The sequence below is a fragment of the Malus sylvestris genome, chromosome 5 (genome assembly GCF_916048215.2).
Source record: "Malus sylvestris chromosome 5, drMalSylv7.2, whole genome shotgun sequence".
Taxonomy (NCBI): domain Eukaryota; kingdom Viridiplantae; phylum Streptophyta; class Magnoliopsida; order Rosales; family Rosaceae; genus Malus; species Malus sylvestris.
The window spans coordinates 40,458,823-40,483,811 of NC_062264.1; the positions used below are offsets into that span (position 1 = coordinate 40,458,823).

Here is a 24,989-nt window from a genome sequence, read left to right on the forward strand (position 1 = left end):
AGGAATGAAAACCTTGTTAACCAAATCAATCAACAATAACCACGGTACAAGTCTCACCAATCCGACATAGCGAAATCCAATCAATAAACAGAAAATTACTCCGAAGCCTATCAGCCGATATACATCATGTAGAAGCAAAGCAGCTCATGCCCCCTCCCTCTCTTGTTGGTGTTCCGTCTAGGAATGGCCTCCCTCGGGCCTCTTCTGTATAATTCCCAAGTTGGGGTGGGAGTAACCCCTCCATCTCGGCTGCAGGTAGATTTTTTTTTTGTAGTCTTTTTGGCTTGATAGTTATTCATCATATTTACGGGAACATGTCGGTTCCTGTTCTATGTAAGAGCCATGCTTATCTTCTCATTTCCTAAGGAGTCTTTTGTATTTTTCTAATTTTTTTACCATGAGGGTTTAAATTCTAATTTTTTTTTACCACAAGAGCTATCTTCCGATAACCTTATCACCATGTGGACCATCTATTCGATTAAGCCTCTTTTTTTTTATCCCATAGTACAAAAGAAATTGTCCTTATATTGACCGGCTTAGGTGACTGGATTTGACGAATACACTGTCCAGAGATGCTTTCAACCATTTTAAACATACGTCTAAACGATTTACTTACATTCTTACTAAGGATTGATTTCAAAAATATTTGGGAACTTTAACGAAAAGCTCCCGGTACTGTTCACTTTAACGAAAAACCACATTTTTACACTAAAAAGTCAATCCTGGTACTATTCACTTTACCCTTTATTTTGTTCTTATCATTAAAACTCAAAGTTTTCAAGCCCTTTTCATTAGTTTTCCTAAAATATTTACACTACAAGCATTTTCAATCATTTTAAAAATACTTTCAAACGATTATCCTTCTATGCAATAAAACAAACACATTTTAATCACTCGAGGAACAAACTTCAAAAACACATCTAACACAAAAAAAAAAAAAAAAAACCACCACGTAGGATAGGCAAATTGTTAAAGAAAGAATATTTACAAAATCGTTGTAGGCTTCTAGATCTCCTTCCATCGAATTTTCCTCTATACCTAACACTTGTATAATTCCAGAAGGCTGAGGTATCATCACACGTAGTTTTCAACAAGTATTTTAGGACGTTGTTACACCAGATATTACGCCTATTTTAGAAAGTTCCTAGACTTCTTCAAACTTAATGCCTTACGTGTCACCCTGTCATTGATGCACCATGGTCATTAGCCAGCTCCCACCTCCTCTAATCTCGTATTAATTTTCAGTATATATACAACGCTTCACAATTCATTCCCTACAAACCCAATACCTCCACCTCCCTCAGTAATCTCACAAGATTATTCATAATTTGTATTTTTAAGGTGCTTAATTCAGAGATAATGATGGTGAAAGAGGTGAGCTACATGCACAACTGGGGTGAAGTTGCACCGACCCTTTTCATATCTCCCCAGAAATCTTCGAAATGTCCGGAGCTGGAGACGATTGTTGAAGAAGCAGTACCGGCTGAATCTCAGATTAACATTGAAATTCCGCCATTTTCGAAGAGGGCAATGTTTCTAATTCCGGTGTTCGTTTCTTGTGTTTCTTATTTTTTGATGTACAGATATGATGTTTAATTATTGATTGGTGTACATGGAATAGATTTGAGAGATCGAGGGTAGATTCATCTCCGAAAATATTTAGGGTTAATTGCTAATGGTCCAGGTTATGTATTGTAGCAGATTGATTAGTTTCATAACAATGTATATGCTCATGGCATTCACATTGGAAATTTGAAGGCAGATTTTTCTGGCAGATTTCTATCGAAGTGTTCTAAATGTTCGGGAGTTCTTCATTAAGCATGAAACAAAAATTGGAAAGCAACTTGTTCGGAGAAATGAAATGACACAGAAAATTGGTACATGGGCAGTCAGACTGCAAAACTTTATAGATGTTTTCGGTGCACCAGGGCCGAACGTGTTCACGACCTGCAATTTTAATGCTGCAAACTTCATGCAACCCATGCAAAATGCAATTTCGTAAGTGATATATTATTTCATTTAATTTATTATGAAAATGACTAATGAATATATAGTAGCGAGGATCGAAGTGAACTGCATGTCATAAGATTCAACGTATGATGAAATTAAAAATATATTTACCATTTTCTAGGGATCGGAATTTCTTTAATGAGTACTTTTATCCTCCCTCGGACGAAAAAAAATTTCATTTCCTCCTAGAATCTATTAAGTTATCCGATCCATTTATGATCAGAATATTTGAAGGTTAATTGAGAGAGAGAGAGAGAGAGAGAGGAAATATGGTACCTTGTGGGAAGCCAATTTCTTATATTAATTAATGGCACTAATACAAAAAAAATTGGCTAAAAACAGATCCATGCCTCACATTGCAACATATTGTTTGTTTGAAGTAAATGGAATATTTCTTCCTAACACATGACATGCATGAATTTGCTCTAGAGATCTCATATCTTCTACTTTCCACATATATGCTTTCATGCACCATATATATATATATATATATATGTCAAACCACAAATTCCTGGAACAAGAAGATGTACATAAACCCAGAGAGGAGCAAAGGAAGAGCATTGAAGAACACCCCCTTGTGCCCAATTTCGAAGCTCCCTTCCGACCCCTCTTCGATTATGGGCTCTAGTTTTGTAAAGCTGGAAGATTTTCTGCGGTGGGATACCGAAATGGCCGCCGGTGCAACCTCTCCCCAGTTCTGCATGCTCTTGAACCCCTTCTTCATTTTATCTCTCTCAAAAGCAGTCTTTATATAAAGATTGCTTTTGAAGATCACTTGCTAGTTCCTTCTTCTTCTTCTTCGTCTTCTTTTCGGGTGAAGGGTTTAATCAGTTTCGGAGGAGGATTGAAGAAAGGTTTTGAAGGAACTAGCAAACCAATGGTGTGGGGAAATGATCTTCAATATTTTGTGTTTCTCAATTGGGAATCAATGGGATAGAGTGACATGGATTATATAGGGCTCAAATGATTAGGGTTCCAAAAATAGGGAAAGGAAGGAAAGGTTTTGGAAATGTAAACCAACCAATATAATGCAAGCAAATCCATGTTTGAACATGTCTAAAAACTAAATTTGCATGATGGTTTTTAGCCAATGGTCTCCTGCATTTCACCCGAAATAAATTTTCACCATATAGTACAAGGATACAGAGAAAAATGACGGTGCATGTACAACACGTAACTAGCTCACACGCTGTTTTTCTTACATTTCACAGAAGAAGAAGAAGAAAAATAGTTCCCCTTTCTATTTTTCCTAGTACACTAATCGCTTGAGATTTCAATAATTCGTGTGTGTGTGTTGAGGTTACATTACTTCCACTTGATTCAAACTATTCAAAAAGTATCATCACCTCTTCTGCTGGAAATGGTTTTCTTGTTCCAAGAGAGATAAGTTCTTTCCATAGCAGAGGGCCTGCAAAGATAAACAAACCAAACAACGAAACAGATATGAAAATTAGCAATTTAGCATATCGGGGTATAAATGATCTTTACGTATAAAGTATATGAACTTAAATTTTTGAATATAATCGTTCAATGACTAATAACAAACATAATAAGTCAACAAAAGATGAAGTAATGCACAAGTACATGCAGTATAACTGTATAAAGGCATAAAAGATGTTAATACGAAGAAAGAATAAAGGGACGAGAAACAAATACGAATGAAGGACTAACCGAATGAGTATGACAACCGGTGGCAGTGTAAAGTTGAGAAGGCAACCCAATTATGGAGATTAAAGAGTTCTGCAGAACAAAGCAGTTATCAGTGAAATCCAAGAATGAAATTCACTAATATTTGGAGGTAATCCGGCAAAAATATAAACTGACAGATAACTCTCAGTAAAAAGACGAGCAGTATTCTTCTCATGATATAGTAATTTCGTTAGCTCCACTAGTCAAACATATGGCATCTCTACACGTTAGATGTAGCAACAATAATATGCACAAGATGGAGAAGTCATGCACGATATATATCATATCTACCTTGGATATTTCACATGCAGCAACAAGAAGACAACAGAAATGAATATGGAAGTTGAACCAACAAAAGTGTAGGCAAGTCCAAGGAAGTCATTCTTTCCTCCTAACCAACTTGATGTTGAAAGGATAAGCTTCTTTTTTCCACCAAAACTGTAAGTATTGTAGTTGTTCGTTAGATTCACTACTAGAACATCATCTGCATCCAAATCCTCTTCAATTCTACCGTACAGCTTCCGGAAACTGGGGAGCGCAGCTGTCCGCATCCATACAATAAGGTCTTCTTGATCGCTTAGCTAATTCAATACAGCAACATTTACCAACAGTTTATGAGAAATCCAGAGATATTGTAAGAGCTCAGTTTTACTCAAAGAAATTACAGAAGTGGAGAGAATATATAACGGGTATCCTTTTTACAAGCCATGTCTACGAACTATAAAATGGCGGCATCATATTCCAGGGTATAGGAGCATGGAGAGCAATATTAATAGATTGTTGTGCAGTTGTAATACTTACAGGAATTTTTGGATCTAGCTTTGCACCACCAATCAAGGTCCCGTTCTGGAAATTAAAGGGATATACATGCTTCCCAAATTTGTGATCACGGTCGCTCTTCCAAGCTATGTCCTTCCTGTTGACTTTTAATTCTGATCTTCCGCGAATAAAAGTATATGTATCATTAAACAAACTCCATGCTATCAAGCCACAAGGAACAATGGGAAGATCCTTGTTGGACTCCTCAGGTTGACAGGAGCTTGTGTCATTGTGCCCCAATCCATGTAAAAGCTGCTGATCACTTCTACTTTTGACATACCTGAAAAAATGAGAATCAGATGAGTAAAACTGTAAAACAATACGGCTGATATCAAAACCAGTAACATAAAAGTTAACTTGCCATAAAAATTAACATAAAAGGGAACAGTACTCAGTAAAATATGATTTAACAGACTTTTCATGATAAACGAAAAGTAGATAGAAAAAACAAAAGAGAAAGAATCTTCAGGCATAAACTGTTATTTCCAAAATCAGACAACAAAGAAACTTGACTTCTCCAAGTTTTCCAGTGACATACTCATCACAACCAAATAGCCGGATATTGAATAATAAATTATCCAAATAATTTTCCCTGGATTAGCAAATTATTCATTCTTTGAATTACCTATAACATTAAGCCCCCACATAGACCAGTAAATTTTGAAAATTCTATAATGTCTATTACAATAGTTTTTAGGAGTGTATCCAAAATTAATTTTCCCCACTGTGATGCATCTTCCAAAAAGATTTCTCGTGACAGAAAAAACAGAGGCAAAGAGACCCACGGAACAAAGATATGACTAAAGTCTGAAGCCCAGATCTGCTACATATTATCCCACCGTACTTGTTTGAGAATTCAAAGCACTAATAGCTTATCATGAAGAATAGACAGTTGTTGGAGACATAGAAACCAAATACATTTCAGAATGCTGGAATAAATAAACATTCAAAGGAAATTAAAAAGGTAGGAACAAAGGTAAATCAAAATAAGTGACAGACTCATTGCTATGCTGGAATAAACGAAAGAAGTCTCACCGTCGGTGGTTTTGATAGTAGTTATCAAGCTGGTAGTAGATATAAATTGGAGCTTTCATGTCCTTGTAAACCTTCAAAGAGAGATACATAAGTAAATTTAGAATCAAAAGTAACATGAAAAACAACATGGTTGAATAAAACAAACGAAAAAATTCAACCCAATACATCATACATGAAAAGATTCAGACAAAAAGTAACTAAACAAAGTTGTGAATACCTCAAAGCACTCTACGTAAATTTTTTGGTTTCTTGGAAACCACACAAACTACTGGAGCAAAGCATCTAAATTAAGGAAAATATTTGGAAAGGAATGGATCTGAACCTAACCATAGTTATAGAAGAATTCAAAGTCAACACAACTGTTCATAGCACAATACTTTCCACTCCGATCAATAATTTTGAGTCATAGATCACCAAATTTCTTGGATTCAAAGTTTAAAGACTAATGGAAAAGTCATTTTAAGATTAAACCACTGTCTGTGAAAGCAACTTGAATAATGAATCAGCATGCAAGAAATGTATCAGTTCTTACATCATGGGATATTGGATAATAAGCATTGGAAATAAAAGTTGGCACAGTCACTGGGTAGTAAGCAATAGAATTTGCAATTCTCAACTTACCAGCTCCTCCTTTACGGTTCTACTACTCTACATAATGTGATGCTACGGTCTTGCCTCTAACACAACCCTAACCGCTTAAGCTATATATAATTAAATGATTAATGATGATACCTGTTATCTATATAACTGACAATATGCAGTTTCGTATTCTGTGACAGCCTTAAAGAAGCAGACAATAAATCCAATCAACAAGTTGCAAGGAATGTAATAGCTAACGGTCTATTCAAAATCAAAAAATGAATTACCTTCAAGTACCGAGAACAGTTTTTAGGAATTAAGTTATCTTTGATATATGCCACCTTGTTACTCTTGAATGCCTCTGGTACACATTCCGCATCATATTGGTCCACAATTTCCACAACCTATGCATCAGATATCAAACAAATAACTATCCACAAATTTATGCTCCAAACCAAATATGGGTGCAACTGAAAACAAGAACGAAAGAGCAACAGAGACGAGATTTTACATTCTGGGAGACGTTAAGAGTAATAAGCCCCGCAGGTATGAAAATGGCCCCGATCAATAAAAATGTGGTAATCACCTGCAGAAAAGATAGTTAATGCCACAGAGTCAACATATCTAGTGAAGTGCTTACTACATAAAAGTTGCTTATGATAATCAATAACTCACCCATGCTGGTGTGAGGACGGGTTTACAAGCCGGTAGACTCTGCTGTTGAAATTGATAAAAAGCTACAAAAAGAAAAAAACAAAACATAAACATAACGATTATTTTTTAACAAAAATAGACGAAGTACAAGATCTTCTCTTTTTTCAAATCAGATTCTTGCTAAAAACACATTAATACATGGTGGACTGTATGCCTCCATGCTATTATCATTGCACAATTGTTCCAGTACGTCATTTTCCAAAGCCATGACAACTACTTTAATGATCATGCTTCGAAACTCTGAAGTTTGAAACGTAATTTGATATACAACTCAGCTACTCAGGTGACCAAAAATTAGATGATTTACTATAAAAACATCTAAAAGCACAGTTATGCAGCTTTTTTGCATGGAACTTGATGGAATATTCTTAGATTGTAATCCTCAATAACTCTAATTTCTACAACAATGTGTGATAAAGAATCGCATAGAAAGAACCTGAATGAAGTTTCAGAGCACATCTAAGGTGACCGAGCCACGATTAGAAATGGGAAAGTTCCGAAAAACATACCCTTCTGTCGCCTGGTTTGCCGTGGAATTGATTGAGCACCCCTAGAAACTGTTGAGGCACTTCCATCCACTTCCATCAAGTTCAATCTTCAACAATACAACCCCAACAATGCACTATCTTTAACCAGCCCTATGTTCAAACTTCAGAACCAGTCTCAGTTCCCCAGTTTGTATGTATATCCCAAATTAAGCAAACTGAGTTGCCCACCACACTAACCAAAGCAAAATGGGTAGCTAACTAATCGAAAACTCGAAATAGCGGAATCAAGCTCAATCGGTTTAAGGGTTCTAGTTTTCCCTGTTTCCTACAAAACCCAGAAAATAAAATATAAAAAAATGCATCAATTTACGTTCTTTCTTTTTCCTACATTTCTCAGCAACCAAACACCCAATGGGTTCAATCAAAAAACAAAATTTAAACAAAATTTAATTCAATTAAAATGTAGATGAAACTGAAAGAGCAGTGAGATCTGGAAATACCTGTGAAGATTGGGTGAAGATATGGGCGATTGGATTGGGGGTTTAGTGGGAATTGAAAGAAGGAGGAGGGAAGAAGGAAGAGATGACTTGGCGCTGAGACAAAGCTCAAATCTTTCAAATCTTCCGATCTAATATGTCTTTGTTGTTGTCAAATTACATAAATTCTTAGCTTTCGAGGGCAGCAACTTCCCAAATATCGGAAACTTCTGTTTACCACTCCTCCTTCTCTCTGTTTCAAGTTTCAACGCTCAAATAGTTGAATGGTGTATTATTCTATTCTCTCTTCATAAAAAATAAAAAATAAAAAAAATAAAAAAACCTATTGTGCAGGCAGACTTGAGGCAGAACATTGGTTAAAATAGTCGTGTTTGCTATGCATTCGAGTTTAAATTTTTTTTCTCGCCTGTATAAGTGTGATGGTTTCATAATTAATTATGATCGACTAATTGTGCAGCTTAACTTAAATTTTTTATTAAAAGTTTGGTCAGTTGGTTAAAACAGATTGTGCATCCGTTTTTATGAGTGTATCATCGAATGCCACTAAGATTATCTTTTGATAGTATTCTTATTTAGTTATTAGTGGAATGTCTCTAGTTATCACAACTCATTTGAATTGCGAAATTATAACGATCACAACTCACATGAATTGCAATTTTAATACTTAATTATGACAGACTTACTTCATAAAAGATATGAGTTAAGGTGGTGCAGTTGAAATAGTCGGCAATATATCTGATAAATGTTTTTCTTTATGAGTTTTTATGCTTCCATTAAACAATTACGATTTTCTTTAATGTTACGGAGCATGAGATACTTCAAAAAATTTAGCCGATAATCCTTCTTTAGGACCCAACTTTTTACATGAACTCATCACACCAAGATTATGCCCGTTGGTCTCCCTTCTGCCTAACATGCTTCACTCCCAACGGTCAAGACACGTTCTCCACAACCCTCTCCTCCTCAAATTCCTTCACTATCCCATAAACCTGGCCTCTGCACTGAACCAAGAAAGCTCAGGCAACTCCACGCCAGGTTCGTCCTTCACAGCCAGCACCAGAACCCAACACTCTCTTCCAAGCTGCTCGGCTGCTACGCAAACCTCGGCCTCCTCGGTCTTTCCGGACAGGTCTTCAATTCTGTCACCGGTCCAAGTTTGATTCTTCACGACACGATTACTAGAATCGAGCTCCCTTTCATCTGTTCAATACTTCCGAGCCAACTCTGTCATAAACTCCAATTCTGTTAGTTGGATTTGGAGGAACATTTGGCCTTCACTTACATTTTCTTAACACATTTCAAGTTTTGGTTTTACTTCCATACAGTTTTACTCAAAACTCAGATTTACACAGGAATATCTTTACTAGAAAATTGAAAAGAACACGACGATACACAGAAGTTCATGATTAAATACTTAAACATTGATACAAACAAGTTCCAAGACAAAATTGATATGCTGGATCAAGCACGGCCACTTTGGGTAACAAATATCCATTTCCGGTTTCTCAGCAATGCCAAGAACCACACAGGCACACACATAGGAAGCTATTTTGATTTAGTTATAACTTATACACCTTATGTTTCTGCATCATGCTTCTCTTCTTGAACGTTTTTTCCAACCTGTGGCCGTTTGAAAGCTGTACAAGAAGGAACGAGAGAATAATAAGAGAAAGGGCCACTGGAAACAAGAATTACAGAACAATTCTACATCCATAAACATAATCACGTATTCACATTGCATCAGAAAATGGGAAATCAAGATAGGTACTACGGTACTACAGTGAGCCACATTTCACACCGCACAAGCAAACCAACTGTACGGAGAAAAGAAAACTCCAGAACAATACTACTAATAGTTCACTTATACGTGAAATCCAACAATTAAGAAAAATTCAAGCTACCCAAGCAGAAATCTTACATTTAAGAGATGATCCAGCCAGACAAGTAAGCCTTGATTTTGTATTAGCCTCGGCCAATGGATTTGTCTTCTCATTAACAGCCATGCGAACATCCCAAACACGTATAACCCCATCTGACGAGGCAGATGCCACAAGATAGGGATCCTCATTGGCTACAGCACCTGCTTTGCTTGTAAGCGTAACAATTCCCTTCACACGGGTAGAATGTGCATCCTCAATGCGATATGCAACCTTCCCACTGTTTGTGTCCCACGCTGTAATACTCCGATCTTCACCACCAGTAAATAAAACTCCATTCTGTCAAAAATCAAAATGTAATATTTGGGCAAGCTTCTTTAAAATGTAGCAACTTCTTTAACAAACTGCTTTAGCATGAAAACAAGCAAGACTGCGAGCTGAATAGTAAAAAAGATCTTAGTAAAACGAAGAACTGCAAATGTAGCAATACACTTACTCAAAGGAAAATTGCAGACAATGTATGAATAAGTAAGGGCCTATTGGGAAATGCATTCGGAAGGGCTACAAGCACTTCCAGATAACCAAAAGCACTTATCGCATTGTTTTGAAGAAATAACTGAAAGTCCTTAAAGAAGCACAATGTGCTTCTTTAAGAAGCGCTTTTGCAGAAGTACTTTGATCTTTAACAAAATATGTGTTGTGGTTCTAATAAAAGCGATTCTAGAGTAAGTACTTTGATCCATATTTTGGGATTCTTACACACAGATAACATAAAGACTAATCACTCACATTATCAATGTGCAGATCATAAATTGCATAAAGGAGACAGATTTAACCCGAAAACCAAATACCAAATGCTAAAGAAACTAACCTCCCCGGGCTCAACACAAAGAACTCGCTTCGAATTCTCGAATTCGCAAAGCAACTTAGCATCTTCAGCCTCATGAACCATCACCTTCTCCTCCATAGCCATATAGAACTTCTCTCCAGAGAAATCATAGCTCACCAAGCTTGCCTCTTTCCCCACTCTGCAATAGAAACTCCTCTTCCCCCTCACCAAATTAATCATCGCCAAGCACTCGTCTTTCCCCACCGTCAGCGCCAGCTTCCCGGACGGGTGCAACGACACGTCGTTGATGGCCTTCCGGTGCGGCTTGAGGCTCTTGAGGAGGACGAAAGGGTCGGCCTCGTAGATGCAGAGGGACCCGTCGGCGTCGGCGGAGATGAGGTTGAGGGGGAAGGAGAGGTGGGGAGGGGTGAAGAAGGAGAGGGAGGTGACGGTGGCGGAGTGGTCGTGGAGGGAACCGAGGGAGGTGGCGGAGGACATGTCGTAGAGGTGAATGGTGTCATCGGTGCCGCCGGAGGCAGCGGCTGAGCCGGCGGTGGCGACGGTGGTGATTGAGGAGAGGTGGGAGGGGTAGGAGAAGAGAGGGGTTAGGGTTAGGGATTGGGAATCGGAGCTAGGGTTTAGGGGTCTGAGCTTGAAGCCCCATATGAACTTCTCGTAGGAACCCGCGATTAGGCTCATGGTGGAAATTGGCGACGGCGGTCCTGCTGATTTTGTTTGATCTTTGTCTGCGAGGGTTTTAAGGTAAAGGAGAAGGGTTTTACATGGAAGTACAATATTTTAAATGACCATAAAACCACTTTGAATTATTATTTTTTTTTTTTCATTTTATCGTTTTTTTCTCAAAATTCGTGTTTTTTTTAAATTTCGTAGATGATAAGTTTACACTAAATGCTCGTTTTAAAATGATTAAAATCATTTTAGAGAAAATATTTTTTTATTTCAAACGCATTTGAGGTACTTCTCGAAAGTACCAAGATTTACTTGGATTTTTATTAAAATTTGATTTCAAAAACATATTTTACTAAAAATGCTCTCAATCATTTACAAAACAAAACAGTTCCAAAAGGGCTATAATTTAGGATTCGTTTGGAGATGTTTTGAAACCAATTCGTAGTGAAAATATAATTAAACTTTGAAAAAATACTTTATGTGCTTCATGTAAAAATCACAAAATTAATGCTTCTTTCTTAAAACGTACTTTTTAAACTCTAAATTCTTTTTAAAAATGACATACGTTCAGTCATTTTAAATGTCCTTCCAAGCATGGTTTATTTTACACCCAAATAATTTTTCCAACATGAAAAAACACATAATTTCCGACCAAAAATAGAACACAAATAATTTGCCGCAACACAGAAGGAGAAGAGATGTAGAAGAAAGGTCCGCTGTGGTTGTAGCAGGGTAGAACCTTCGCCGTACAATGTTGTCGGCTTATAGTTATACCTAACCTAGTTGTTTACCTGCGTTGTAATTATATTTAAACATAATCATAAACATCCTGGGTAATTCCGAGCTATTCAAATAACCCCGTTGCTGTCGCTGATTAGCGATCTGCCCACAGAGGATTCTGGGAATTCCGATTGAAAGAAAAGAACCCCCAATGGGTCAAGAAGAAGAAGAACAGCAGCAAGAAGGAGAAGAAGCTCCTCCACCTTCTTCCGACGCGACCTCTCAGGAACCCTCCACCCAAACCAGCCCTCCTCCTCCCCCTTTCGATCCCAGTCGAAGTAACTCCCTCTCTCTCTCTCTCACCCTCTCTCTCTCTCTACTGGGTTTTTTTTTGGATTTGAATTTTTCCATCTGGGTTTATTGAAAGATGCGGAATTTCATAATCCAAGTTGAGTTTAAGGTTTGCAGGTTGTATAATGGGATTCAATTACTTGACTTTTTGATTGGGAAATCATGACATAGTAAATATCTGAGGCTTAAGAGCATGTAAATCTGTCAAATTTTAAATTAACCCTCAAGTTTTTGTTCAATTTTCTTGAAACATTGGGTCAGTGATTGCAATTTTTTGTGTAACTACATCTGTGTTAATAGTAATGTATTTCTCTGTAGGAAGTAGGAAACAAAGATGAACCCATGTTTTCTTCTTCTTTCATATTTCACTTGAATTTGTGGGTGAGAGTTCTGGAGTCTTTCGCATGCTCTCTGAGATGGTTTAGATATGAAGTACGGAACACACAATCGATAGTTCAATAGCTAATGCAGTAATTTGTCATATGTCCAATCACATGTTGCAATTTCATTCCCCCAATTCAAGCGGTATCGCTCCCGTGGAAACTTTAGATATGATGTGTGTTTTTCTTGCTATATACTGTTAAAGAATCGGGATTGTTGTTTGTTCCTTGTGGAAACTGACATGTAGTGAACCTTTTCCAGGGATCTAACCTTTGTCATATTGTTTTTTTGAAGTGATTGGCATCATTAAAAGAAAGGCCTTGATAAAAGAGTTAGCTGCTGCATACCATGCGGAGTGCCTTGCATACTGTCAAGAAATTTTGGAACTTCAAAGGAAATCAGATGAGGTAATATATGATGCCCTCTTATTTATTTCTAATTTTCGGTTTGATATATTGTTACTCATTTGATAAACACATGTTCACACATTACGGAATGTGTTAATTATGGGTATGGTTAACTCCTCATCAAGTGATCTGTATATTCCAGTTAAACGGTGTTTCTAGGAATGGCAACAAAGCTAGGCACGGCCGGTTTTTCTGTCCCAGCCTTGTCCTACTAATAAAGTCAAAATGGATGGCGGGGAGATGTACCCTTGCTCCCTGAGTATTCTGATAAAACTGGGGTTGGTTTGCTTTAGCATTCCTGTGATGCCTTCCCATTCTGGTCTCCTGTATTTACATCTCTTGAATACCGAGTTAGAGTTAAGATCTTTCAGTTGAAGTTGTTGACTAATGTGGTAATGACTCTTGGCTATGCAATGATGCTATAAAGTGTAGTAGATTAGAGTTGGGTAGGTCTCGGGTGAATACTTTTCCCATTCTATGGCTCGACGGTTTTCTCATACGATTGATAAGCAGTTAAGTTTTTATGCCTTGAAAAAATTGCTTACATCTCATTAACCTTCGTGCTCATCGTTTTTAAACAATGTGAGAAGGAATGACCTATATATTCAAGGTCCAGAATCCGAAGGGTTATTGGTTTGAGAATTACAGACTGGATGGTCATATGAAATAGTTCAGTTGGAAAATATGTTTAAATGCCTCCCAATTTAGTTTATTGTCAATTGAAAAGTTTTATTGTTATATGTCAGGATTACGGAATTTCACTGTGCATTGCTGGTTTTAAGTTTTATAGAATGATGAATTTGTCTTTTGAATATGGTTGCAGCCATTTATTGACCTGAAACCCCCAGAGGATCTGAAGAAGGAGATAATGCGGCCCCCCAAGCGTCTAAAGAAACCAGCTAGACACTGATGTTGTTAGCAGCTTACTCTCGAATATGCACAGAAAATTCGCTTGGAGTGTAGTTCCTGACTTTCGGATTGTTTAGGCGCAACACAAGATACAAGCATTTATCATCTCTTATGATGTATGTAAATTTCGAACGATGCACGAAAAGTGCCCTGTTATTTTGGTTCATTACGGTTGCAGAAGCAGCAGTTTGTAAAAATTGGTTATCGCAAGGGAGCGTCCCTTGCCTAGTTGTATGTAGGTTTTGCTTCACTTGTGGATCAAATGAATGCTATTTGTCAGAATGTATCTTATTTGAGTGCACCAATAGTAGTATAATGTTGATGCAGATGAAACAAAAGGAAACAATGGGCATGTTTGGGACTGATTCGGTAGGAAGCACTCATCCACTTGGAAGTGCTTTTGGTTGTCAGAAAGCACTTTTGGCCTTTCCAGATAAAGTTCCAAACATGCCCTCACTAGACCGGTACATATAACAATGGCATTAACCTCACAAGAAAGGAAATTCATTCCCCAATAACAGAAGTCCTTGGCCACCGAGTTTTACTAGAGACCTTCAGCAAACCCCATGATGACATGAAGAAAATGCTATGGTAATCGAATTTCAAAAGCTCAGATTTTTCGCATTGTTTTGAGTTTGTACACGTCTGTATCCCTTCATAGAAGGGGACACATCTGTATCTAATATAGTACTTTTACATTTCTCTGCAGTTTCTTAAACTATTTTGAAGATTTCGTTCTGCTTTACGGTCTCGCCAGTTAGTTCTCCTTACCTGCGAAAACATAGGTAATCTGCTTAGCAACAGCAAGAATCGAAGAGCTAGAACAGGAAGAGAGATTAGCCATAACCTCAATTTGCCTACCTAGGTTTTAACGATGCCCACATCCTTTGCAATGGGCAACTTGGGGCTGGTGTAGTAAACATTGACGCCCACATCCTTTGCAAGGGGCAATTTGGGGCAGTGGGTGAAGAAATCTGCCCTTCTGCGAGCATTTCAGTTGACGATGCCATTTCATTAACAAACTTGACAGATTCTGAGAGCCGATTGAGTAGGTTCATCAGGGCAATCACTTCATTTCTTTGCAAGTGCAGCTGAAGAACAATACAATACAGTTCAGTCGATACAGAAAGTATATCAGACTATCAGTGCTCAACAACAACACCTACAAATGATGTAATCACAAATGACGAGTGACACGTATGTGCTGCATCAATTGGCAAAAAGGAATTAAGCAAAACTGTACTGTCATTTTAAACTGACGCGAACACTTTGGCAGATGTAGGTCCATTCCTACAAGAATCACTACTGATGGGAAATTTGTACGTGCCATGTCATTTTTAACAAAGTAGGATATGGTGTTGACATGGCTTACCGAGAGTTGCACAATTAGGGTCGATTAGATAAACTATATGGGAAAAATCCAATTCAGTATAGTTTCACAGCTAGAACCTTAACCTTCTACCATATGCGATAACTATTCATTATTCAAAATCTTCCCAACTAACTTAGCTGTGATTATCTTCTGTGCATGCCTCTAAATCAAAGGCAAAACACTCAAGGCACAAAAGGGTTCCATCAGCAAACTTTTGAGACCGGACTAAATACCATAGCAGGAAACATGTTTCTTCAAGCGAGTGCCATATAAAGTTAGCTTTTAAAGAGATACTTACAATCTGAACAGTATTTTGTTGACCGTCAACAGAGAAGAGGATTTTAAGTGCGGTGCCTAAACCAAGGACCTGAAGCTTCCCCCAAAGTCGACATTTTTCACATCCAACACAATCCATCAATGCACTACAATACAACACAAACATTTAAATTAGTCACATAAATGATATGTTTCTGAACAACCAAACCCAAAAAAAGAAAAGAGGAAAACTTTAGATACTACATTGTGGATGCCAGTTAAAAATTCGTGCCATCCTCAGTATGATTAACCACATATATAAGACACCAAGTCCAACAAAAAAAAACCTAGAATACCTAATGTTTCTGAACTCTTTTTGTATTTTCTGCTTTAGTTCAGGTCCACGTTGGCCTTTCCACAGCTTAGCTTCGTCAAATGGGACAGGGCATGCAGCTTGTAGATTGGGATTATAGAGTAGCTGTCTCACCAAGGATTGTGTCTTCAGGTCCTCAGTAGGATTTCCAGTGTCATATTCTGCATGTTCCAAGTAATCTGCAGCCTGAATGCATTTGAAAAAGATTGATATTATTATCTCAAAGGCAAACAATGCTTTCAAAAATGAACAAGAAACCATTCTCAGCAGACTCAGTATGCTTCAGTATCCCTGACAATAAGAATAGCATAATGCTTTCAAAAGGATTCTAGCTTATACCCACCTTTGTCACTGCTCGGAGAACGAAGAGATACGTGAAGTACAAGTTTCTGACACGGTCTGGGTATCTTAACACCCGATCATACAACAATGAGAGATTTTGACCCCACTGAAACACAAAATTTAGAAAGAAGAAAAAGAAGTAAGATCTTTAAGTAGAACCACAAAATGATAAGTAGAGTGAAAGATAAAAGTTGCCTTTACGGCGCATCTATTAATGAAACAGCCAAGATTGCCATTTTTTATATTAAAGTATGGTTAGCACTAAATTTCGAACAGCAGGGCTGGGGGTTGGATACAGTTTGAAATGTTTCAGGAACCATGGAAACTGTTTGTTGCCTTATCAAATGTAAGTTTTAAAGAAAATTATGAATCAGAACTTGTACCGTCTGTGTAGTTTCATCAAGGAGATAATCAGAAGCTATGTGGACTGAAATGGAGGAATGAAGGCCAGATATCAACTTGTACAGAATTCTTTCTTCAGTGCATAACTCTTCAGATGGATCTGGAGATGAAGTTGAAAATTAAAACAAAATTCTTATTCTTAAATAATAACGACTACTAAATACTCACGTCATCTCTTAAACACAATGAAACATGCAGTGTAACTGTCCCAAACATTAAAGGCAAGTGCATAAACTGAAATATCCGCAAAGGAACTGCTAACTTGTAATTTTGAAAATAAGCATACAAGTCAACTAAAAAACACATGCAAAACATTTTGAATGGGAATATTGAAACCCAAAACTTGGTTAATGATTCTGCCCCAAAAGTCCTAAGGTCCAATTCAAAACACAATTAAGGTTAACAGAAGGTAAAATCTGTTAATAAATAGGCACCAAAATAGAATGGAGTAAAAGCGGAAATGGGCACAATGATATCGAAAGATCCCGGCTAACCCAAGTTATGAGATTACAGTGCCCACAATAGTCTAACAAAAGGGCTCATTAAGAGCTCTAGTTCAACTTGTAAAAGTAAAGCATTTTTAAGAAGCATTTTGTCAACAAAGTTACATGTCTGGAAACTAAAGACAAGAACGTTTTAGGTACATTCATTAGGGTAAAAAAAGAGAAAAATAGGTCTTACATTTAGGACAGTTCTCTGCGTAGACAGCATCCCATATCCTTCTAGCAGATGGACCAGTGTAGCCGGTATATCGTTCAGGATTCAGTTGAAGATTTACATATGTCATCTCAGCTGCAAACGTAAATATGCAATCAATCATGTAAACTCAATAAAATATTAAAATTTAAGCAGAATATACAATTGGCAGGAATGGCATTCAACTGCAAACATAAGCTAACATATATGAAACAGCTAAGTTGAGAAAGAAAGAAAAGCAAGGATACAAACCATTGTCTGTCTCATCGTCATTTGTCCAGGGATTATCTATTTCTGTCCATCCTCTGAAAGCTTTATTATCTAGTGTACGGTCAACAGCTGCTTCAGGCTTTCCCTCTTGGCAAATAAGATCATCCACAGGAAGGCCATGATAGGGCTTCTTGAACGACTCGGGGAACTCACTATCTGGGCATTCACATACACTGCAGTCCCGCAGACGGCACATACCATCATCAGGCCAGAAAGGGCAGTCACACCATAACTTAACCTAGCACACATTATCAACCATGCTCCACAAAATTCAGATACACAAATGGTAAACAGCAGCAAAGTTCAAAATGAGTATTATTTCTTAACAAACATGCAAATCTAGCCAATTTATAGAAATCATCTAACCTTGAAATATCGAAAGAACGGAGTTTTGACGAGCTCTTGGAGTGATGGATGCAGAACTTCCTTGTTAAGATGGTCTACGGTTTCGTAATCACAACAACAATCCTCCACTATCCCACTATACTTGTGCGTTTCCTACACAGATCATGAGAGGGGTAAAAATCAAGCAGAAGAACAATCAAAATCCCAACTTGTAACAACCAAGAAGATAAAATTTACACTTTTACCAACATGAAGTCCAATTTCACATAATTCAAACAACAAATCATTCATCATTCATCTGAATAATAAACCAAATTCAACAATGTGCCATCTTACAGACAATGACCCGAAATTTAAAGCTCCAAACTTTCACAACCGAAAACAAACAGGCCATCAAGTTTTCATCTTTCTCATGAAATTTTCCCTCTACTTTCTCGGCAACCAAACAGAACATGCAAGAATCCATACCTGAGAACAATTACAAGCCTTGTTAGAGCGGCCGAAGAACGATATCTTCGGAGCACTTCTGGAAGTCAATGCAACGGCAACGAAGACCGCGATCAACGCACCGACGACCCAAAGCCATCGCCTCGGTTTTCCCTTTGCCCCGACCATTAATGCAACAAATTGTGTACGAAGACCTACAAATCTATATAAAACCCTGTTTGGTTCCGGAGAAAATGAGGAGGAAAATTCTGGGTTTTCGGTTTTGTGATCTCTGTTTAGCTGGGAAGGAAATGTATTTATAAGGACGTGGAAAAAAGCGGGTTTAGTTTTAATTGGGAAGAATTAATTTGATTTGATTAGGCGTCGTAACGATGGGCGAGGAGGACACTGCAGAGAAAATCAACGGCGGACCGTGGGCAGTTGGGAAAAGTCCGACAAATCAACGGCCGACCGTGGACAGTTGGGAAAAGTCCGACAAAATCAGCGCCAGCGGGAATACGGAATGAGGTGAGAATTTTGGGCTGGGCCGAGTCAGGTAATATTGGGCTTGGTTGGTGTGTTTCAATCTATATGGCTGAGCTGGTTTTAAAGCCCAAATTTGAATGTGCAATGGGCTCTTTCTTATTTTGATTTTCTTCGTTGATTTAGGGGAGAGGAATATCACTAACTTATATGCAATGTTTCAAGATGATACGAATCATCTATTTTTTTTTTTATGTATATAGACAAGTTATAATTTTAGTTGCACATTAGAATTGAAATTATGGCAATTTTTGTAAAGCTGACTTTTAAGGGTGGCCTAGAAAATAGATTGCTTTGATCACTAGACAAACATTGCACGATTGCAAAAAGAAATGAGAAGGTAGAAGAAGAAAGTACAAATGAGAAAATTGCTAGCATAATCCCTAGAAGAAAGGGACGATGAGGGTGAAATGATTCGTAGACCCTTTTAGGAGCTTATCAAGAGGTGGAAAATTAACCTATTGGGTTGTTAATGGATACATGTTAAGACCCATTTAATTTGATATCACCATAATACAGATGTGAGATTGATAATGGATATAATGGTGTAAGGTGAAATCGAACTAAATGGGTCTTAACGTGTACACATTAACAACCCAATGAGTTGATTTGCTACCCATCCCACCTTGGATACTTTAGTCCTCGCCCCACAGCTAAGATGTTATGAGTTTAAGTTTTAGAGTTTGAAAATTTAGAGTAATGATAGTTCGACACGCAAAATTCCAACATCATTGTTGGCACAATCTCTAATATAGGTGAGTTTTCTTATATAATAGTAGGGTTTAATTATATTGAATAGTGCATTAATAATAGTGTTTGTTTTGTGTGTATAAATAGAATTACGGAAAAGTTTAATGTATATTGTTTAAAGCCAATTTTCCTGTTTGAAATTAAACAATATCGACATTGCTATTTTAATCCACATTGAGTAATTTTGTGTTTAGACTCATATGGTTATTTGTCATTACTTGTTTTGTGCACAAACACGACACATACTTCATTCGGAAATGCTTGTACAATGCCAAAAGCACTGTCATATACCTAAACGTCCTTCTAACATTATAAAGAAGTCAGAAGCACTTTTCAGTTTTGGATATCACATAAAATTTGACGTGCTTCTAATAAAAGTGTTTATAACAAAAGCACTTAAGAAAACCACAATATAAATCCAACAAAATGTCTTTGGATATTGTTTACCCAACTTTTAACTTCTCACTACATATCGGTTTCAATAAAAGAAATGGAAACGTTGCATGCAGCAAAAGAAATGCAAACCCAAAAAAAATATATACATACATACATACATACATATATATATATATTTGCTAGTCAAAGAGTCAGATAAAAACAAGATCGATCAGTTTGAAAATGGTCAATGAATCATATGAAGGAGGGGGTCAGCTGGTCAGGGAAACAAAAATGTTGGGGATTCTTCAAGGGTCACACGTACTTCATTTCTCGAAACAGCAAAGATCATGGTCAAATTTCATATCTTCTGATATTCCTTTCCTTTCCAGGGAAAATTCACTAAAATTTTCTGGGAAAATTACAGTTAATAAAATAATTAGAGGAGAATATAAAGATATATATTTATAATTAAAAAAACTCTCACTCTCTGATGATCTCTGATCGTATTGTTGTAATCATTTATTCTTCTGTCTGGGGCAAATCTCAGCCGTACAAACTGCCCCTTCAGCCCGACAGCCACTTTCTTTCTCTCTCTTACTCATTTTGTCTACTCTTTTCAGAGTTGGAACAACTTCACCGTAATTAAATAGTACTTTTTTACTTCACCAGCACAAAAATTGAAAAGAAATATCAACCTATAATTTATTTATATGGAAAAAAGAAAGAAATGAAAAAGAAAATCAGCTTAGGTGGTCAATACTCAATAGAACCGTTAGTAAAATTGGTAAGCCTGGAGAAGTGCCAGTATTCGCATGGCATATGCATGTCCTCAGTACTCAGTTCTGCAGGGTCATGAGTGACGTTTTACCCTTTGAATTTATTCCATATTTTCGCCGGTACCAGAATATAGTTTTCAGGCACCACCCATTTCACTTACCATCTGCATATTTTTCCAGATTTTATAAAAATTCTCTCATAAATTTAACATAAATAAAACAAATTCATGCAGCACCCGTTGCAGAGGAAATTGATTTTTCTTAGCTTTTGGATTGAATATACCAAAGGAGAAATCAACCGCAAATGTGTAGAAACAGAGAACGGAAATGTAAAAATCACTGCCAAATCGCATAATAACAAGAAATTATCGAAATAAAGAAATATTGTAACGAAAAAAAAAAAAAAATATATATATATATATATATATATATTATATGGTTGCAATATTAATTCATTGTCAGATATTGATATGAACTAGCAGCTTAGATTTTAGCTAGCAACACAGTCTGCACAACCACCTCATAAAGTACGTAATACATATAAAACCTATAGGGCTAGCTAGAAAGAAAGACATGGACAAACTTAATAACCCTAGCTCGAGAAATATTAAGACATTAATTCATATATTAAACCTGATAAGTACTTATAATTATGAGGTAATACGTGCGAAACTGAGATGATAGTGATGATAGTAATAATGATAATGACTTGATCAGAGCCAGAGAGCGCCGGAGTCCTTGAGGAGGGGGACTAGGGTTCCGTTGATGTGCCACGCCATTAGAGTTTCCACGCCTCCCAAGAACTTCCCACCGACAAACACGGCCGGGATGGGCTGCTGCCCGTCCACTGCAAGCTCGTAGAGGACGGCCTGGATGTCCGGTCCGGCGACATGCTCGTCCAGCTCGATGATGGTAGGGCCGACGCCGAGGCCAAAGAGGAGGCGCTTGGCCACGGTGCACATGCAGCAGCCGCTCATGCTGAACACCACCACCGTGTTGCATGCCCCTAGCTGCCTCACCATCTCGTAAGCGATGGGCGGGCTCATGGTCTCGGCTAGCATCTTCCCGGCTGCCGACTCAGCAGCCATGTTGGTTGGGTCCATTGAAATCCCTGATGGTTTCTTGGCAACCTGCATTTTCTCTGGTATGATTTTTCCTTGAGAGAGAAGGAAAAAAGATAATAAAAAAAAAGGGGGGGGGGGGCCTGAGAAGAAGCAAGGAAAACAGAGGAACGGAAGAAATTTTGAAAAATGTGGTGGAAGTTGAACAAAACGACGAGAAAGTACTAGAAGCTGTCTTGTATATACCTTGGAAATGGGAGAAAGTAATATAAGGCGGCTTACGGATAAGCACACTTTGTTCAGTTGCTAAATGATGATCTCTATGTATCAGGCTACCAGCTGCAGGGCATACCTTCTTTAACGTGCAGGGCTCTTGATCCAACCAATAGAGAGAGAGGGATTGAAACTAATGGGTAAATGGTGGGGTTTTATAAGGGTTTACATGCCATGCATAATCTCATGAACCGTACACGCGTCAGTCAAACTAATAAAAACATATCGAAACAAAAGGTAATGTTATAAAGACTAATTATTTGTAGACTAATTTTAGAATTAAAAAACATAAAAATTGATAATTGATTTATTATTTAACGTTGATAAACGTGCTCATTCTAATTGGTGACACATTATTTAGTTTGTAAATTTTATTTCTAAATGTAGTCTTACTAGCATTACCCTGAAAAAAGATATTTCTCGAACATAACTAGTTATTTGAAGTCTGAAGTTTCAGCACTACTACTTTAGTTTGCAATTTTATTGAAATTTAATTCTTATTAGATTATCGTGAAAATTTTCAAATATAGAGTAGACATATAAATCTATTACTTCCTAAAATTTCATAATTTTGGAAATTTTACAAGTGAGCCAAAAATAAATTCCAAATGGAATATACTGCAAAAATTCCGCATTATAGGCCCGAGATTAAAATTTACCAAACATTAAGTTTTCAGTCAATACTCATGAAATTTTTCAGATTTGAAGTTCACATGGCAATGTATAACATGTTAAAATTTCACAAATTTAGGAGTTAGTAGGTCTACCAAAATTATAACACAAATTGATTATGCTGCAGAAGTTCCAGCAGCTTAGTTTCTTGTACTAAAAACATAAAAAACATTCAGTGTTAAGAATCCATTTTAGAATGCAATGCAACATGATAAAATTTCAACATATTTTGAGTTAAGGAAATCTATAATAATAATAAGCATCAAAACAGGATGTGTTGCAGGACAAGATTAATGACATAAAAGGTTTGTACCTTTTTTTTTTAATTAATTTCTCTCTCCGAAGTCATACTCGCAAAAAATATGTGGGTAATATAAATTCCTTTTCGTGCTCTAAATGATTCAAGCTATTAGTTTCAGAAAAGAGAAAAACAGAAGGACGTGACTCACTGTTGGCCCTAAAAACTACCAAGCTTACGTGGCGTGCAGGTCAAATAATTAATGAGCTAACTACGTCCTTCGATTGAAGCGGAGCGTGCCAACTCGTCGGCCGAGTTTGGCCGAGGAGTAAAATGTGTTGATATTGCGTTGAGCGCGCGGCTGACTTCTCGATCTTACGACTGCGGCCTAGGCAGGAACACTCTCGGCATTCAGGTTCTAGAGCCTGAAGACAAGGCTGCTAGTTCTGCAAAGTTCAATATCAAATTTGACTTTCAATGTGCCGAATGTAGTAACTTGTAACACCTCAATTTGCCGAGAATGCTAATGAGATGACCTCTGCCAATAAGGATTCGAAAATCCTTCATTGGATAGATAACCAGTCGGCCTTGTTGTAGTGCTGTTTATCCAAACTGAAGGTGCTTCACGGTTGGCTAATTCTACGGCAACAGTGCTGTTTATCCAAACTGAAGATGTTCGCTGGTTGCCTTCATAATGTTGTTTATCCAAACTGAAGATGTGTTGGTGAAAAAGGAAAATAAAAATCTTAAAGTTGTTGAGAGGTTTCACGTAGAGCGGGGGTTTGCGCAGGGCAATTTGTGTGTTGAGTTGGAGACCTTAATGTTGTCTGCGACATTGTATTTATAAAAGCAAATGTTGTGTGGTGCGGCTTCACACTAGTGTAGAATTTGATTTCAATTCAAACTGGTGAATTGATTTGTGAACCTTATCTTTTGCATGCCTCAGCAGAAACCAAGCCCTCAAACTTTGCTTCCTATTCCAACTAGAAATTATCTTTTTCCACCACGTTGGTCCAGGTGCAACCATGCATGCATAATAAACTCCAATATAATTCCATCCTTTATTTTATCAAACCCATACTTGCATAAGGAGTCAAAATCTCCTACTAATGCATTCCACAAGGCAAGAATCAAAAAGGCATATTCCATTTGTATTCATGTGATAATCATCCCATCCTACTTCATCATCTGATGTCGTGCCTTAATGCACATCCATATCCACATATTCCATCTTCATTCAAATCAATTGGGGTATTAGACGACACTAAGTTGAAATAATTCAATATATTACTGAAAGATAAATATTATGATTAAAACACAATATTATCCCTCAATAATAATTAAAATTATCTCAACCACTTTGTCGTCTAACGGTCTAGATCTCTGCTCATTTAACAGTCTCGATTGCTCGAGCTGATAGTGTAAAATCGGGTCCAAACACTCACCCATCAGTTTGGTTATGCAATTCCAAGTGATACAATTTATGAACATAATAATGTAAGTGTAAATTCCACTTAATCAATCATGTAAGGGAAAGTTGAATTCCAAAACCAAAAGGATGAAATTATTGATAACTTTAATACTCAATAAGTTTGCTAATGAACTCATACATAAAAGTGACTAAGATTGTTCTTGCAATCCATTGCACAGAGAATTACGCAAGGGTTTCAAACAAACAAAAAAAGACCACAAAAACATCTATTATGGGCATTAAAATTCGAAGGCCCAGAAAAAATTTACATGTAAATTAACAAGAAACATGAATTTCAGATTTGCTGAGATAATAATTCCAGCCTCTTAGGATCACATTTTTGGATTCAGA

At 37.2% G+C, this 24,989-nt stretch overlaps 5 protein-coding genes across 5 annotated transcripts; 1 reads left to right on the forward strand and 4 right to left on the reverse strand.

Annotated features, from left to right (window-relative positions):
• Positions 1–3,090: 3,090 nt before the first annotated feature.
• LOC126624052 (putative ALA-interacting subunit 2) lies at positions 3,091–8,117 on the reverse strand. The gene is made up of 10 exons (XM_050293047.1): positions 7,835–8,117; positions 7,356–7,659; positions 6,808–6,869; positions 6,644–6,718; positions 6,420–6,536; positions 5,554–5,624; positions 4,501–4,798; positions 3,991–4,280; positions 3,682–3,750; positions 3,091–3,418 (listed from the first exon to the last, which is right to left on the reverse strand). Exons 2-9 carry the CDS (start codon positions 7,429–7,431, stop codon positions 3,741–3,743), a joined length of 999 nt encoding a protein of 332 aa, XP_050149004.1. The 5' UTR covers positions 7,432–7,659; positions 7,835–8,117; the 3' UTR covers positions 3,091–3,418; positions 3,682–3,740.
• Positions 8,118–9,174: 1,057 nt separating this feature from the next.
• LOC126624439 (uncharacterized) lies at positions 9,175–11,309 on the reverse strand. The gene is made up of 3 exons (XM_050293501.1): positions 10,580–11,309; positions 9,750–10,047; positions 9,175–9,468 (listed from the first exon to the last, which is right to left on the reverse strand). The coding sequence occupies exons 1-3, from the start codon at positions 11,234–11,236 to the stop codon at positions 9,407–9,409; spliced, it is 1,017 nt and encodes a 338-aa protein (XP_050149458.1). The 5' UTR covers positions 11,237–11,309; the 3' UTR covers positions 9,175–9,406.
• Positions 11,310–11,880: 571 nt separating this feature from the next.
• On the forward strand, positions 11,881–14,296 carry LOC126623610 (uncharacterized). Its single transcript, XM_050292556.1, has 3 exons — positions 11,881–12,285; positions 12,974–13,086; positions 13,910–14,296. The coding sequence occupies exons 1-3, from the start codon at positions 12,159–12,161 to the stop codon at positions 13,994–13,996; spliced, it is 327 nt and encodes a 108-aa protein (XP_050148513.1). The 5' UTR covers positions 11,881–12,158; the 3' UTR covers positions 13,997–14,296.
• A 269-nt stretch (positions 14,297–14,565) lies between these two features.
• Positions 14,566–18,879, reverse strand: LOC126623609 (endoplasmic reticulum oxidoreductin-1-like). The gene is made up of 10 exons (XM_050292555.1): positions 18,519–18,879; positions 18,072–18,203; positions 17,688–17,943; positions 17,421–17,531; positions 16,721–16,839; positions 16,339–16,443; positions 15,979–16,181; positions 15,666–15,789; positions 14,857–15,086; positions 14,566–14,766 (listed from the first exon to the last, which is right to left on the reverse strand). Exons 1-10 carry the CDS (start codon positions 18,663–18,665, stop codon positions 14,763–14,765), a joined length of 1,431 nt encoding a protein of 476 aa, XP_050148512.1. The 5' UTR covers positions 18,666–18,879; the 3' UTR covers positions 14,566–14,762.
• Positions 18,880–21,406: 2,527 nt separating this feature from the next.
• LOC126624446 (glutaredoxin-C9-like) lies at positions 21,407–22,228 on the reverse strand. The gene has a single exon (XM_050293508.1). The coding sequence runs from the start codon at positions 22,057–22,059 to the stop codon at positions 21,637–21,639; it is 423 nt and encodes a 140-aa protein (XP_050149465.1). The 5' UTR covers positions 22,060–22,228; the 3' UTR covers positions 21,407–21,636.
• Positions 22,229–24,989: the final 2,761 nt, after the last annotated feature.

Excerpts from the sequence above, each read along its gene's own strand:
- LOC126624052 (XM_050293047.1), bottom strand. The coding sequence starts at position 7,431 with ATGGAAGTGGATGGAAGTGCCTCAACAGTTTCTAGGGGTGCTCAATCA. Across the intron at positions 6,870-7,355 it reads GCAAACCAGGCGACAGAAGG|CTTTTTATCAATTTCAACAG; the intron begins GTATGTTTTTCG and ends TTCTTTTTGTAG. Across the intron at positions 5,625-6,419 it reads ACTGTTCTCGGTACTTGAAG|GTTTACAAGGACATGAAAGC; the intron begins GTAATTCATTTT and ends CTCTCTTTGAAG.
- LOC126624439 (XM_050293501.1), bottom strand. The coding sequence starts at position 11,236 with ATGAGCCTAATCGCGGGTTCCTACGAGAAGTTCATATGGGGCTTCAAG. Across the intron at positions 10,048-10,579 it reads TTTGTGTTGAGCCCGGGGAG|AATGGAGTTTTATTTACTGG; the intron begins GTTAGTTTCTTT and ends GATTTTTGACAG. Across the intron at positions 9,469-9,749 it reads GGCTGGATCATCTCTTAAAT|CTTTCAAACGGCCACAGGTT; the intron begins GTAAGATTTCTG and ends CTTCTTGTACAG.
- LOC126623610 (XM_050292556.1), top strand. The coding sequence starts at position 12,159 with ATGGGTCAAGAAGAAGAAGAACAGCAGCAAGAAGGAGAAGAAGCTCCT. Across the intron at positions 12,286-12,973 it reads CCCTTTCGATCCCAGTCGAA|TGATTGGCATCATTAAAAGA; the intron begins GTAACTCCCTCT and ends GTTTTTTTGAAG. Across the intron at positions 13,087-13,909 it reads TTCAAAGGAAATCAGATGAG|CCATTTATTGACCTGAAACC; the intron begins GTAATATATGAT and ends ATATGGTTGCAG.
- LOC126623609 (XM_050292555.1), bottom strand. The coding sequence starts at position 18,665 with ATGGTCGGGGCAAAGGGAAAACCGAGGCGATGGCTTTGGGTCGTCGGT. Across the intron at positions 16,840-17,420 it reads CGCAGAGAACTGTCCTAAAT|ATCCATCTGAAGAGTTATGC; the intron begins GTAAGACCTATT and ends CTTCATCTCCAG. Across the intron at positions 15,790-15,978 it reads AAAGAGTTCAGAAACATTAG|TGCATTGATGGATTGTGTTG; the intron begins GTATTCTAGGTT and ends GTTGTATTGTAG.
- LOC126624446 (XM_050293508.1), bottom strand. The coding sequence starts at position 22,059 with ATGCAGGTTGCCAAGAAACCATCAGGGATTTCAATGGACCCAACCAAC.